A 15,346-nucleotide genomic window follows, 5' to 3' on the forward strand; every position below is an offset into this window, starting at 1 on the left:
TTAAGAAAGAGGTAATTAAGTTAAAATGAGGTCATAATACAATATGACTGGTGTTCTTAGAAGAAGAGATGAAGACACAGAAACACATAGAGGGACGACTATGTGAAGACAGACAGGGTGAAGACAGTCCTCGGTAAGCCAAGGACAGGGACCTCAGGAGAAACCAACCCTGCCAAAAAGTCTCGGTCTAGGACTTTCAGCCTCCAGAACTGTGAGAAAATAAATGTCTTGTTTAAGCCACCCAGTCTGGTGTTTTGTTACGGCAGCCCGAGCTGACTAGTACAGTCTGAACCACCTTTGATCACGAACTGCTCTCAGTAAGAATTTTTGAGTGGGCACCTCCCAAATATATATGTATTTGTGTGTGTGTGCGCATGTATCTAGCTATAGATTTATATATGTATGTACCTCCATACCAATATCTTTTTTTTTTTATCCTTACCCGAGGAAACTTTTCCATTTTTTGTTCAGATAGAGTGGGAGGGAGAGGAAGAGAGAGAGAGAGAGAGAAACATCGATGTGAAAGGGACACATCCAGTGGCTGCCACCTGCACGACCAACCAGGGCCAAGGACAAACTGCAACCGAGGTACATGCCCTTAGTGGGAACCGAACCCGGGTCTCTCTGGACCGCAGGCTGACGCTCTAACCGCTGAGCCAAACCGACCAGGGCCATGCCAATATCTTAAGTACACTGTCATGTGCGCAAAAAAAGTTAGATCATAAAACAGGAAAAGCAGTTTTAACCCCCCCACCCACCCTGGGTGCAGCGCCCCACCGCTGGTGCACTAACCTCTGTCTCCCCCTGCTGAGAGAATGCTGGAAGCCTGGGAGGGGAGGGGCCGGGGTGGCACTGTCCTGTGGGGACAGCTGGGCCTGCCAGGACCCTTCTGACGTGGCTGTGCAGAGGGTGTTGACAGAGACCAGCAAACCAATGTTTGCCATCAATCAAATTTCCCCTCCTCCAGGGTCCTCGGGTCCACCTGCAGGGAGGAGAGGCTGGCTCACCCTGTCCCTGCCAGAGCACCAGTACCAGGCTTCACAAACACTATGGGCCCTGGTGGGCTCCCTCAGGATGGACACCCTGCCAGTTTGGGGTCCAGCTTCGGGCCAAGATCCACCTTGATCTGGAAGTCTGAGGAGCTGGACAAGGCGGCTGAACCAGCTGGGCTTTTGTGAGGAAATACAGATGGAACCCGGTGTTTTGTACACTGTGTTAGTTTCATTTAAATGAGTATAAAAATCTGTCAGCCGACCCAAGTGCCGGGCACCTTACTAAGACTGAGGCTGCCTTTGCAATCCTCACGCAGCCCAAGAGGCAAGTGTTGGTCTGCTTGTAGACTCCATGAGGGATCTGCTGCAAGCCCCCCACGAGTGGGCAGCTCCCGAGGCCGGAGGCTTGGCCACTGCACTCCGGTACCGTCGTCCCGTGAGGTTGTTTCTCTCTGTTTCCCAGTATATGTGTCCTTGTAAAGCTCCCCCATCTCAGCCAAATGTCCATGTGCTGCTTGGCATCTGCAATGGGCCAGCTCGCTGCAGGGCTGGGGGTGGTGGGGCCCTGGCACCCGACTGCAGCCTTTGGAAAAGGCTGGGGAGCCGGGGCCAAGAGGCAGAGGGCAGGAAAGGAAGCAGGATGCCCCTTGCCCACGCAGGCCCACCCACAACTCCCCTTAGCCCAGAGCCAGGCGTCCCTGAGGACCAGGGCCTGGCACTGGGCTAGAGCACTCGGCCTCGGGGTGTCCAGCCCGCTGTGGGCTGTGGCTCCCAGTGCGCTGATCCTTCCCGCCTGTGCCTCCAGGTCCCAGTCCAGAGGGTCTCTGCATCGGCCAAGGGGTCCTGGTGGGAGCAGGGATACTGTCCATGGGGCAGGCCCACCCCATCCTAAGCTACCTGCGTGCCCACCTACATCGCACTCACGGTGAGCGCTCTGCTCAAACCCACCCCAGCACCTCGAGGCTGCATTTGGCCGCAGGGCCGAGTCTCAGCCAGGGAAGGTGCTGAGGGACGAGGTTTGTGTCAGAATGTCCAGGGCAGGTGGGGCTTTCCACCTGACAGGGACGCCTCCCTCCGCACTCCCGGGGAGGACACCTCCGCACAGGACGGGCTGCCCCGACTGTCCTCCCAGGTTTCCCATGAGTCAGGCTCGCCTGCCACAGGGTTGGGACAGTGTTGGAAAGCAAACTCTGGGTGTAAGCAGGTGAGGAGGGTGGTGGGAAGAAGGCAAGAATGGGTGGAGGGCCACGCACACCCTCTGAGCCCCAGCTGAACTGCTCACAGGGACGGGCTCGGTGACGGCTCAGTGGTGGGTGTGCCTGAGGTAGGGAGACCCCTTGGCCGGGGGCTCAGGCAGCACTGGCTGGTCTGAGCCCTCCCCGCTGCGGGCACCTGCCCCAGACCCTCACTGACAGCCGCTTCCGGCTGCGGAGCCAACTTCCCGTCTGCTCCACAGAGCGCAGAAAAAGCTGTTGAGCAAGGAAAAGGCAAGAGGAGGTGGTGGCATGAACCTGTTGGTGGCCCAGTGGAGAAAACAGGGACCTGGGGCCTGGCTCAACAGAATGAGTCCACGGCAGGCACGACGTGGGCAGGCTGGACGGTAGGTGGCGGGAAGAGGCCTGGCACAGCAGCCTCTCTGGCTTTGGCTTTGACAGGGCTGTTGGGGTTAGTGCAGGCCCAGTGGGTGGGGGCAGCATGAGGCTGCCCCCCTGTAGCTCCAAAGCCTGCTCAGCGGCACTGGTGCTCCGCCGGCTCCCTCCCAGGCTGTCCAGCTCCTGGTCTAAGCCAGCCAGGGTCTAAGCCAAGCAGTCACCGCCTCGTGCTCTGGGCCAGGCTTATGCTGTCTGTCCAGGAGTCCAGCTCAGCCTGTAACAGGACTGGACTCGGATCCCAGAGGCTGGGCTTTGGGGCTGGAGGAGGCCCGGTGGGAAGGAGGAGAAGTGGGGAGACAGCTGAGGGGGTGGAATGGGAGAGAAAGGCAGAGGCAGGTGACAGAGAAGGACCCACGAGAAAGTTGGGATCACAGTAAGGGACAGGGTAGAGAGGAAGCGGGATCCCAGGAAAGGTCCGGGTCTGGACAGCTCACCTTTCGCCCCTGGTGCTCCTCCAGCATGCGCCAGGCCTCTGCGGGGCTTTGGGCATCCATCTCAGCCCGCAGCCGCTGGGCCCAGACCAGCAATTCCTGCGGCGGTGCCGCGGTTTCTGAGCTTGGCGCCAGGCATCCAGCGACTCCCTCCTGCCCACGGGGTCCATCAGCTAGTCCTGCACATCCCTCTTTGCCCCTGAGCCCACCAGTGCCTCCGTCCCTGCAGCCCCTCAGCCAAAGGAGGGCCCAGGGGCTGGGGAGAAATGGGGTGACAACGCAGACAGTTGTTTGAAGGACAGAGAGTCTGAGGGGAAAACTGGGGCCGAAGGGACGTGTGAGGACTGAACGATGGGTCAGCAAGGGCACGGAAGGTTCGTGCCACTTCTGGGCCCTGCTCCAGAGCTGCAGCCACTGTCCACGGGGCCCCACAGAGGAGGAACCGGGCCACCTCCACACCTAGCTGCACGCCTCCACCTGGGCCTGGATGAGGCCCATTTCCTGCTCCAACTTCTCGCGTTTCCACAGCAGCCTCTGCACGCGCGCAGCCCAGGGCCCGGACCAGGCTGGCCTGGGCGGGCGGGGAGATAGCGGCTTGGCCTTTCTCCAGCCCCTCCCTCACTGCCGAGGGGTCACTGGCTGCAGGGTTTCTGGGTAGAAAGCAAGCACCCAGCCTGATCCCTTCCCAGGGCCCTCCGTGGGGCTGGAGCGGGGCGCCACCCTGACCAGAGGCCCCTTCTTTTTGTGAAGGAGGAAGGTTCTGAGGAGAGACTTGGGTGGGGGTTTCCTCTGAGGCAGGCTGCTTCCATGTGAGGTGCTTCCATATCCACAGGCGGTTGCCCCTCATTCCTTTGTGGGGACCCGCGTGGACAGCCCGGCCGGAGGCGAACGCTGCAGTTCTGACCTTGCTCAGGGACAACAGAGGAAACACTGCGGCGGGGGTCTGGCCTCTGGACTCTCAGGGCTCTGGGGGTGAGGGGATCCAGGTAGGCTAGCCTCCAAGACTGCAGTGGGAGCTTCTATAGTGCAGAGATGATCCTTAGGGCCCCCCAACAGGCCCCCAAGTTACCCCAGCTGAAGAGGAGAGAGGGGTGAAGGGCAGGGCCATGGGGGCTTTGCTCACCCCTGGGCTGCATTTGCTCTTTGACCTCTTACCTTCTCCCTGATCCGCTCAGGGACAGCGTCCAGCTCACAGGCCAATGTGTGCATCTCCAGGGCATCTTCAAGCTGCCGCTGGTACTAGAGCCGGTTGCCACGGAAGCTGTGCCACCCTGGCAGAGAGGATGCGAGGCTGAGTCGGAGGTGGCCCTCCAGCCTCCTCTCCTGCCCCACCTTCCCATCGTGGGACTGGCCTGCTGTTGAGCTGGTGTTGCCACTGGCAGATGGTCTTGACCTGCTCGGGGTCCCGGTTCTTGAGATGCAGTGACAAGTCATTGATGCTCCTGATGTAGATGCCATCCACTGAGCCCTGCAGGGGTGCAGAATGAGTGCATTGGCCCCACCCACTCTGAGCCCCCCCTTGGACTGCAGTTGGCACTGAGAGGGTCTGCCTGGGCCCGAGAGGGCATGAGGAGCAGCTGTCTGGGGTGTGGAGGCAGCCGCTTCCTCTGCTGTGGCCCCCATGTCCCATTCTATCCCAGATGCAATAAGCAGGACACACGAGGAGCCTGGAGCCTCAGAGTCACCTCTGAGACCAGAAAAAAGTGTGCTCCTGGAGTCAGGACCACACGGGAAGGGGTGGGTGGATACGCACTGATTAATAGAAGCTTTTAAAATTAAAATGCAGCTCGGGCCGGTTTGGCTCAGCAGTTAGAGCGTCGGCCTGCGGTCCGGAGAGACCCGGGTTCAGTTCCCGCTAAGGGCACCGTGCCTCCCTTGTAGTTTGTCCCCGGCCCTGGTTGGGTCGTGTGGGTGGCAGCCACTCGATGTGTCCCTTTCACATCTATGTTTCTTTCTCTCTCTCCCTCCCACTCCATCTGAACAAAATATCGGAAAATGTCCTCGGGTGAGGATTACAAACAAACAAACAAACAAATAAATAAATAAATAAATAAAATTAAAACGCAGCTTCTTAGATAAGAAAAACAAAGCAAGGGATGGAATGAAATGATGAGCTTGGGTGTTGCCACCTCAAGGAGTCACTGGACTGACGCTGCTGCAGCTTCGATGCAGGGTGGGGCTGACAGGTGCAGGGGGAGGGGCCCTGACCGCGGGGGAGGGAGGATCTGCAGGCTTCCTGCCGCCAGTAAAAGCCCTTGTTTTTGTAGAGCTCATTAAATTTCCAAAGCTCTTCTCTATGAAGTACCTCAGATTAGGTGAGCAGGGAAGGGGTTTCTCTCCTTTCAGAGATGCCGAGCAGAACTCGGAGGCTAACACGGCTCATACGTGGGTCCCAAGTCCAGTGCTGCTGCTCCCCCAGTGTCTGGCTGGCACCGTGGCTGTGAAATTCCACCATCATCAAAGGGCACCTTCGCTGGCGGCCTTTGAAAAGCCATGTGTACTTACACCAGGGGCGAGGCTAACGCCTGATTATAAATGCATCTGGTCAGCTTCTCTCCCCTTCACCACACAGAGAAATAGATGTTTGGGGGTGAGCGTAGGGGGCAGTGAGGAGATGCTGAAGGATGGTTATTGATTACCCACTACCTCCAGGCACATGTGCATTCTTTTATTTTCAATTTTGAAACAATTATAGATGCATGGGAAATTGCAAACGGAGTATAGAAAAGGCCCATTACTCTTCCCCTAGCTTCCTCTGATTGGTAACATCTTACATAGCTACTGTATAGTACAGTATGAAAACCAAGACACTAGCCCCGGCCGGTTTGGCTCAGCGGTTAGAGCATCGGCCCACGAACCAAAGAGTCATGGGTTCGATTTCAGCCTAGGGCACGTACCTCAGTTGCAGTTCATCCCTGGCCCTCATCGGGGTCATGCAGGAGGCAACCAGTCGATGCGTCTCTCTCCTCTCACATCGATGTTTCTCTCTCTCTCTTCCCCCCCCCTCCCTAAAACAACAACAACAAACCAGAACACTAGCATTGGTCTATTAACTAGACTTCAAAGCTCATCAAGCACTCATCTGTGGGGGTATAGTGCTGTGCAGTTTTGTTACACATGCAGATTCAGGTAACTACCACCACACATAAATGCTCTTTTACCTATGAGATAGGTGTCATCCCCATTTTCAAGATGAAGAAGCCAAGGCTCGGCGAGATAAGGAAGCCTGCCTAAGCCATACAGGCAGGGAGCGCAGAGCTGTCCCCGGAGCCCACACCTGACGCCAGAGCCCATGCCGGCAGCACTCTGAGATGTATTTCCCCCTGGGGGATGTGCTGGCCGACCTGTTCCCTGCAGGACCCTGTACCCAGGCCCGGACTCCTCGAAGCTCCTGGACCTGTTTGAGGAGCTGCAGGCAGTGCTCACGGTCCTGTCCCAGGCCACCGGTGTCCACCATCACCTCCTGTGGGGGCCGAGGACCAGGTGGGCAGCACTCCGAGCCTTGGCGCATCCAGCCCCTGGCACCTCACTGCTGGGGCTCCCTCTTGTCGGGGGACTGGGGGGCTGCAGGCCTGGGGCTCCCCTATCTTTTAGCCACATGGCCTCACCCCAGATCTGCCCCTGCCCAGCTGGGTCTCACTATGTCCTGGATCCAGGTCTCACGAAGGTCCGCTCTGTGTAGGAACTCCAGCAAGTTCTCGTGTCCTCCAGCTCCTGGCCCCGGGGCCACTGCCTGCCTCAGCTTCTCCCAGAGCTCCTGCAACGCCTGCAGCCCCTGGAGACCTCTCCTGCCCTCCTGCAGCCCCTGGAGACCTCTCCTGCCCTCCTGCAGCGCCTGCAGCCCCTGGAGACCTCTCCTGCCCTCCTGCAGCCCCTGGAGACCTCTCCTGCCCTCCTGCAGCCCCTGGAGACCTCTCCTGCCTCCTGCAGCCCCTGGAGACCTCTCCTGCCCTCCTGCAGCCCCTGGAGACCTCTCCTGCCCTCCTGCAGCCCCTGGAGACCTCTCCTGCCCTCCTGCAGCCCCTGGAGACCTCTCCTGCCCTCCTGCAGCCCCTGGAGACCTCTCCTGCCCTCCTGCAGCCCCTGGAGACCTCTCCTGCCCTCCTGCAGCCCCTGGAGACCTCTCCTGCCCTCCTGCAGCCCCTGGAGACCTCTCCTGCCCTCCTGCAGCCCCTGGAGACCTCTCCTGCCTCCTGCAGCCCCTGGAGACCTCTCCTGCCCTCCTGCAGCCCCTGGAGACCTCTCCTGCCCGAGAGGCTCTGTGCTGGGAGAGTTTCGCCTGCTGGGGAAGGAAGGGACCCCAGAAGGTCTTGCCTGTTGCCCTTCCTCCTGCCTAAGGCTTTTCCCATTGATCATCCTGTAGTCAAACTTTGGGGCAGGGCTGGGGTTGAGGGCCTGGCTGTTACCTCGGTGGCAGAAACGATGGCCTCCTCATGGAACTGTACCTCAGCCTGGAAGGCCTGGTGTTTCTGCAGGTGCCTCAACTTATCTTTCAGAGCAGCTCTCCCAAAAGCTGAGCCCATTCCTGGGGCCAGTCCTCCACCTGGTGGGGTGGCGACATCGCCCCATGATGCCGATGCTGCCTCTGTCCCCAGACACGTCCCACTCAGGTAGCTGACTCCTGGCCCCGAGGGCAGGATGGGGCAGAGCCTGGTGACTGAGAACCAATGGGTCTAGCCCAGGAAGATTGCCCCAGCCCCGCTGACCCCCAGCCACAGAAAGAGGGCTTGGGTAGGGCCTTGTGTTGGAGGCGAGGCTCACCTGCTCCCCACCCTGGACTGCTCTGCTCTCTCCCCCACTTCTCTTTGCACTGCAAGGGCTGAGGACGCAGTGGGGTTCACACAAAGAGGGTCTTTGATCAAATATTCTGGGCTATCGCATGGCCTCTGGGAAAGCCACTGAACTCTGTAAACCTGTGTCCTCGTTACAGGTGGAGGCTGAATGAGCCCAGGTGAATGTTATATACACTGTAGAGTGTGGCCCACACAGGAGGCACTGGGTGGGGACCCTGGTGAAGCCGCCGCCAGCAGGGAGGTGTGCAGGGCCTGTCTTCGGTCTCAGCCAGTTCTTTCACTCAAGCCCGACGCTCCAGCCTGTGTGGAGCAAGTCTTGTACCCTGGGGCCCTGAGTGTCTGCTGCTCACACAGAGGTGCCTTTTGTAAAGGGGGGTGGGCACCATCGGCTGCTCTCCCATGCTGTTGAGGCTGGAGCAGGGGCTGGCCCACAGGGAAGGGCTTCCCTCAGGCCTGCGTGGCCTGGGGCTGACCTGGGGCTGGCTCATCCTCCCAGGAAGCCAGAAGCCAGTGACCCCATGATAAGGGGCCAAGTGGACTCCCTGTGCCTGCAGTGTGGCCTACCCCATCCAAGGCCTCCTTCTTGAGCCACATGCTCAGCTCTGCTTAGTCAGCCCCAACCATGCACTCCTAGCCCCAAAGACCACCCCCACATCAACACTGCCTCTGGCTACTCACCACGTACCCTGTGTCCATCACTTAGGACTCTCCAGAGTTCCCAGACTCCCTACTTTCCCCATCAATTCTGACCAAACCCAGGCTGCCCTGAGCCCATTACCTTCTCATCCTGGGCTCTCATTACATCTCATTCTGGAAGGTCTCATGCTTACGGATCAACTGTTCCATCTCTTCCACTGAGCTCCCCAGGGCACTGGTTTTCAGGGAGGCCTGAATCAGCCCATGGAAAAGAGACAGAGGCCATCAGGGACTGCAGACAGCCCCACCTGCAGCTATCTGTGCTGCATGTCAGGGGAAAAGCCAGAGCGCCGGGAAGCAAGGGAGTGAGGACGAGAAGAAACAATGAGAAGGAGCGCAAGAGTGTGTGTTGTGGGGTGCAAGCACCTGCTCCTGGGCTGGGAGGACCTTGTCCTGGTGGCCACTCTTTCTGAGGAAGAGCTGCTCCCGGTGCGTGGCCTGCAGCCTCTCCCGATTCTGCTCCCAGGCCTGAAACACGGGCTCCCGCCTGTCCTGCGGGGCTCACAGCCCTTCCTGGGCCTGGGGGCAGGCAAGTGGGAGCTTGCACAGGGGCAGCCACATGGCTGAGGGGGTGGATCCGAGGGAAGCCTCAGAGAGGGTGCCATGGCACAGCAGGGAGGGCACAAGGAGGCCAGGCTCAGGCTAGGTCAGGGGAGGCTGGGAAAACCCAAAAAGGGGGCCTACCTCCTTGATGGGTGTGTGCTGTCCCTCAGCGTGCGGGGGTCCGCACACTGCAGTGAACTACGGACACCGCTTGGAGTGAGGGGGCATTGCAAAGGAGCAAATGCTCCAGATCTCTGGGTGCAGCCCAATTTATTTGCAAAGTGGTTCCCCAGGTTACATGTTGTTTTAGGTCATTATTTCCTTGAGATGGTGTCTCTGCGGACCATCCAGCCAAGCCCCATGTCTTGTTTTCTCAGTGGAGAAACATTCAAGGAGATATAAAATAACAAACCCATTCACGCCTGGGCTTGCTTGCTCATTGTCACTTTCGGGGCAGTTTTCCTGCCCTTTGACACGCGAACCTAATCTATTCACATGTGAACAATCCAATCAGTTCAGACAGGGCAGTTTTCCCGCCCATCAGGCAAACCTTATTTATCCACACACATTCTTTAATTCTTGGTTGGCAAGGCCAGGAGAATGCATATCACAAGGTTACGTTTTGTTCATCCACCAAACCCCCATCCCTACATCTGCCCCCTTTTTGTTTTCTTGTAATTGAGGAATCGGCTGGAGTGGTCAGGAGCACCATTACTTGCATTTCAGTCTTCTACACAGAGGACACCATTCGCCAGAGTCCTCGGAGTACGATGAGACCAACACAAACAAGAAAACAACCAACAGCAGTAAAAATCCAGATTCTAAGACCGAAACTCTCAAACCAATGTTTCGGATCGAGCCCTTGCGCATTATCTGCGATTGCCTCTAAAACATTTTGCTGAGCAAGTTCCTCTCCCAGGCTCTCTCCTGTGCCTGGCCGGCCAGCCAGCCCTACAGCTCCCCGGCTCCCTCATAAACTCATGTAGCGTCAGGGTCCCCTCCAGCTTGGGGTCCCTATTAGGATAGCCTGCATTTCCCCAAAAGTCAGCCGCCCAAGCCCCTGGGAACAGCTAGCCTGGCCAGAGGGGTAACCTCAAGAAGGTTATTTATAATCTCTGTCCAAGTCTGTGACTCTGGGTCCAGGGAGAAGTAAACATAAGCCAGAGTAGAGCAGGTGAGTGTGGAGATATGGGGGAGAGACGTGAGGACATGGGGGAGAGGCCTGGGGACATGGGGGAGAGGCCTGGGGACGTGGGGAGAGACGTGAGGACGTGGGGAGAGAGTAGGGACGTGTAGGAGAGATGTGGGGACATCAGGAAGGGGTGTAGGGACATGGAGAGAAACCTGGGGACGTTGAGGAAATGTGAAGAGACGTGGGGACGTGGGGAGAGACGTGTGGACATCGGGAAGAGACGCGGGGACGCGGGGGAGGGACGTGGGGACACGGGGACGCCGGGAAGAGAGATGGGAAAAGATGTGGAGATGTGGCGAAGAGCCGGGAGCTGGGGGTTCATGGTCCTGTCCCACGGGCCATCACTGAGGAATTTATGGAAAGAACTAAGCAACACACAGCGGGGACTCATCTGACACATCTCCGTGGGCCTGGGGTCGTGGGCCTGGGGTCGTGGGTTCCTTCCGGCTCGGGGTGGAGGTACGGAACGGAGGGCACAGTGCCCCCCGCCCTGGGCGGCCCAGTCCTGCAGCGCCCGAAGCCGCGCCCAGAGCCTCTTCTGCACCCCAGCGGCTGCTCCGGGCCTGGGGTCCCTGAGGACGTGGGCCCTCCGGTCAGGCGTCTCCATGGCGCTCCAACAAAGAGCCAGCTCCTGTCGCAGGGCCTGCCAGCACACAGGACCATGCCAGGCTGACGGGGCGACTCACTCATCTGGCCACTCACCCACCCACCCATCCCCCGGGCATCCGCCACCCACCTGCCCATGACCTAAGGTGTTCTTACTGTTCCATAAAAGTGAAGACATGCTCTGGGAAGGGTAATTCTGGGTAACCTGGGCCAAGGGAGAGGGCACAGGAGGCACTGTACTAGGTCCCAGCAGCCCAGGAAGGGGAGGGCAGAGTCCAGCAAGGTGCCCAGGGTGGTACGAGCACGTCCCTCAGGAGTGGCTCGTGGAAAGTCCTCAGTCACAGGACTAAAACACGACCGCTAGGGCCAGGCAGGAGAGAATGACCAGACAAGAGGACAGTTCAATGACGACAGGGATCCGGGCTGCTTCAGTTCAGACTGGGGGGCTTGTGTGGTCCCGAGAGCCTTCCCGGGAAGGAGGAGGGGTGCTCCAGCCTCTCTCTCTGAATCAGGGGTTGCCTGAGGGGGGGGAGGTTTCAGGAAGGGCGTTTCCTTAACTGAGAGGATGAGACTCCGGTGTGGAGGAAGAGCCCTTGGGAGAGGAGGAGAGGGCGAGAACAGGCGACTGCGAGAGCAGAAAGGTGCCAGGGGAGGAGAGGGAGCAGGACGAGAAGGTGGGGAGTCCCAAGGCCCTGGGGTAGACTAGTACAGGGACTGAGGGGAAGGGTCCTTCGCAGGGGCTGCCTCTGAGGACCGGGAGCACTGGGGCTGAGCAGGGGCCCTGTAGGACTTGGGTGGGCGACAGGGAAGGGCTGGCGTATCTTCCATGCAGTAGGACGTGCCCTTTAGGCATACGTCAGACCCTTTCCTCACGCCCGTCACCACCCAAGCCCAGAATGTGTGGAGGACGCTCAGGACATGGCACCTGGTGCTTCCCAACGAGCTTGGTGGTGGCTGCCTCGTCTCCGCCGTAGTCCTGACTGCTCACCAGCGGCCACTCCTCCACCCCGTCCTCAAGCCCTGACGCAACCAGAAAATACTGCCAAGAACAGCGCTAGCTCACCTTGAGGAGCGTAGGCCCTTCATCATCCCTCGGGGACATCATGCCCCGCTCTCCAGCAGCCGGTACAAAGAGGCTTCTGTGCCACACAGGGACCAGCCAGCTCCTGGCCCAGGGTTCTCCCCACGGACCCACCTCCCAGAGTCCCAGGCCCAGCACAGCTCACGCACAGAGCCCGCCTGACTCCGGCCACTTCCCCTGACCCTGTGCTCTCTGCACCTGGCCTGCTGTAGGCCCTGGGCTTGGGTCTCGCACACCTGCTTCAGCTCTGCCCAGTGGCCTTCCAGCTCCTGGCACTGGTCCACAGGTGCTGCCCTTGGGGGTGCCAGGAGGCTGCCAGCTTCCGTCCAGAACGCAACCCCTGGAGCACCTGTCCCTGAGGGCTTTCACCGCCACCTGGAGTCTGCCTCGGAACAGCCCGGGGGATGCGGTCTCAGATCCCTTAGCTACAGGGTGCCCAGAACAGAGCCATAGATAGGGCTCCAGGCCCCATTTGTGGCAAAACCCCCAGGCAGAAGGTAGCTGGGGGGAGACGAAGATCAGACACCTGCGTAGTGGCAGAGGGCTTCCGAGGGCCCAGAACAGGCCGTCGATCCTGGGAAAAAAGGGGTCGTCACCTCATGCATGTGGCGAAGGCTCTGGGCATCATCCAAGCACCTGGTGGGGCCGGCACTGGGCATGTGCGCAGCTGCCCATGTGAGCTCCGCAGAGCTCAGGTGGCAGATCTGGTACAGCGACTGAGGCCTGTAGCTGCGGGCGCCAGCGGCCCAGGTGGGGTGTGGGGGAAAGTCTCATCTGATGGGGAGGAGGGAGGCAGCTGGCGAGGGCCCAGAGCCCAACCTTCCACCCAAGTGACCCAGCTGACTTCAGAGACTGTGGGGTGCTTGGGGTGCCTAGTTGGGGTCTCTGACCCTCTTACCCCAGGGATAACTCTTTTCATAAGGGAAGGGCATTTGGACAACCTCAGGTCCTGTAGGAGCCACCTGCGGTACGCAGGGTGAAGGTGAAGACAAAACAAGCAGGTGAGTTGCCTCTGGAGTCACTGTTGGGTCTCCTGATGGGCTGGGACCTGGCCACCCGGGGGGCTTGGGAGACGAGGGCAGTCACCTCGCAGGCCAGGGCCTGGCTCTCGCCTCCGATCGGCAGTGCTGTTTCTGCAGCCCCAGCTGGAGCACTCCGCAGGCCCTTCAGCTGCCCTCTGTTCTCCTTGTGTCCTGGGAAGGGATGACGGTGCAGCCAGCTCTCCACATATAGGATGGCAAAGGCCCTTGGGCTCGAAGACGGAGTGCTTGTAGCACATCATGTTCACCAAGGACCTACTGGGGACCTCTGGCCCTGACATTTCCACCCCCCACCAGCAGTGCCAAACTTTCCCCAGAACCTCATGAACACCCCTGTCCCCTCACGCATCTTCCTCCCTGGGGGACTCAAACGGTACTCACCACACCCCGGGCACCTGGGAGACAAGCCCGTATTGGCCTGTTGGTGGGTAACTCCAGGCTCCGCTTGCCGTAGGTCAGAGGCGTCCAAAGGCGGCAGGACTTCCCGGGACCACTCCAGAGTCGATGAAACACCCAGACTTCTCCTCTCCCCGCACCCAACCCTGCCTGCCTGTTCCCAGCCTAGCCTGTGTCCTCCTGCGCCCTGCCCCTCTCTTCGGCGGACCTGCAGCAGCCCGGGAGCTGGTCCTGCTGCCTGGCCCGCGGAGCTGCTCCCACGCTCTGCCATCTTGCGGTTCAACTCCTCCCACTTGAACTCAGGCCCCGAAGCCTGGCCGGCACACCCTCCTGAGCAAGGGGCCCACTGCTCAACGACTTTGTCCCAACCTGCACGGACACGAGGGCCCAGGGAGTCTAGATGAGCTGCTGGCACCATGACCAGCCACCGCAGGCTGGGCCCAGGTGGCAGAGGGAGGGAGGCCGGTAAGAAGCCGCACGGATTCGAGCAGTTCGCGTGGCCCCACGCCTGTGGGCGGAGGTGGGAGAGCCTCCTCGGATGCACGAGCAGCACAAGGTGAGCGGCATCCATCCAGCTGACGGTAGAGAAGGGCTTTGTTCAGGTGGAGGAGGCAGGTCCTGGGCTGCTCCAAAGAGTTGAGGGGAAAGGACAATGGAAGTTTTCTGGGCTGGTTTGGGGGCCCAGACCAGGGGGTGCCCAGCTGAGTGAAGGAGGTAACTGAGGTTGATGCTTCTGTCAGTGAGCATGTTCCATGAAAACATGCCTGCAGCTCGGCAGGGACTGTGGAGACAAGGAGGCCCTGCACCCTCTGTCCAGGGTCCCCACCCGCCGCAGGCCCTCCACGTGCCCCTGGGTGGCCAGCAGCTCGCGCTCAGCTGCTTCGTGCTACTTGAGTTTCGCAGGAGGTTGCCGGGCTCCCGGGAGGGCTCGTCCACCACCATCAGCCCCTTCTCCTCCATCCACAGCATCAGTTCAGCCACATTCTGCTTCCATCCCTGCCCAGGAACTGGGAGACAGTGGGTCTCACGGACTGACGGGGAAGGCTGGTGTGCAGACCTCTATGATGGGGGCTAAGGAACCTCTGTGGGATGAGTAGGACCCAGAGCCAGAGAAGGGGGGTCTGGGTTACTGTCCCAAGTGCGGACAGGGAAACAGATTGGGAGGGAGATATCTCAGGGAAAACAGGAGAAGGAGACCATGGGATTCAGGACCTGGGCCCCACAGTGCCCTCTGCCCAGCGAGGAGAACCAGTCAGTCCCCACTACCCCGGCCCCCCTCCGATCACAGGTGGCCACCTCTCTCCAAACAGACTCAAGCATCGGGAGGCCTGTGGACTGGCCCAGCTCTGAGCCCCTATGGGCGGCAGAACAAATATCTGACAGAGCCGCGGTCTGCAGCTGGTGCCCCTGTCTCATCCGAGAGCCAGAAACATGTGGCCAGAAGTGATGGGGGCAGGGAGTCACTGGGTGAGGGATTATTCAAATCTTTGGGCCTAGCCCCGCCGCTGAGCAGTGTGGCTTCGGCCTCAGTTGCCCTCACCTGGGATGAGCAGGCAGAGTACCTGTCCCACAGGGGTGCTGCGAGGGCCGTGACATAGGGTGGGAAAGGGCTGTGCACTGCAGAGTGTCTGCCTGTGCACCGTGCTCAGTGCAGCAGCGGACTCGGGCATCTCTAGGGAGGCCTCGTGCACCTGGGTGGGCCCTACACCTGCAGCTGGAGGGAAGCCAGCAGCTGCCTCCTCCTCTGACCACTCTCCTGAACACTGGTCCACCGCGCCTGGACACTCTGGAGCTGCTCTCGGACCCTGGAGGGCAGGTGGAGGTGGGGGAGGGGTGAGGAAGTCTCCACAAAGGTCAGCCCACCACAGCCCAGGGGATCCCTCCCCCACTTCCTTTCTCCCCACCCACTCTCCCAGCCTCAGGG

General features: G+C 59.8%; 1 protein-coding gene across 1 annotated transcript in view; it reads right to left on the reverse strand.

Moving 5' to 3' along the window:
• SPTBN5 (spectrin beta, non-erythrocytic 5) overlaps nt 1-15,346 on the reverse strand; it is a 30,024-nt gene that overhangs the window by 3,086 nt on the left and 11,592 nt on the right. Inside the window, 9 exon segments of the mRNA XM_036248491.1 lie at nt 2,402-2,461; nt 3,079-3,174; nt 4,231-4,346; nt 4,408-4,543; nt 6,443-6,538; nt 11,831-11,944; nt 14,249-14,319; nt 14,322-14,418; nt 15,131-15,227. Coding sequence (XP_036104384.1) covers nt 2,402-2,461; nt 3,079-3,174; nt 4,231-4,346; nt 4,408-4,543; nt 6,443-6,538; nt 11,831-11,944; nt 14,249-14,319; nt 14,322-14,418; nt 15,131-15,227 — 883 coding nt within the window.

This window comes from Molossus molossus, unplaced genomic scaffold (genome assembly GCF_014108415.1).
Source record: "Molossus molossus isolate mMolMol1 unplaced genomic scaffold, mMolMol1.p scaffold_m16_p_1, whole genome shotgun sequence".
Taxonomy (NCBI): domain Eukaryota; kingdom Metazoa; phylum Chordata; class Mammalia; order Chiroptera; family Molossidae; genus Molossus; species Molossus molossus.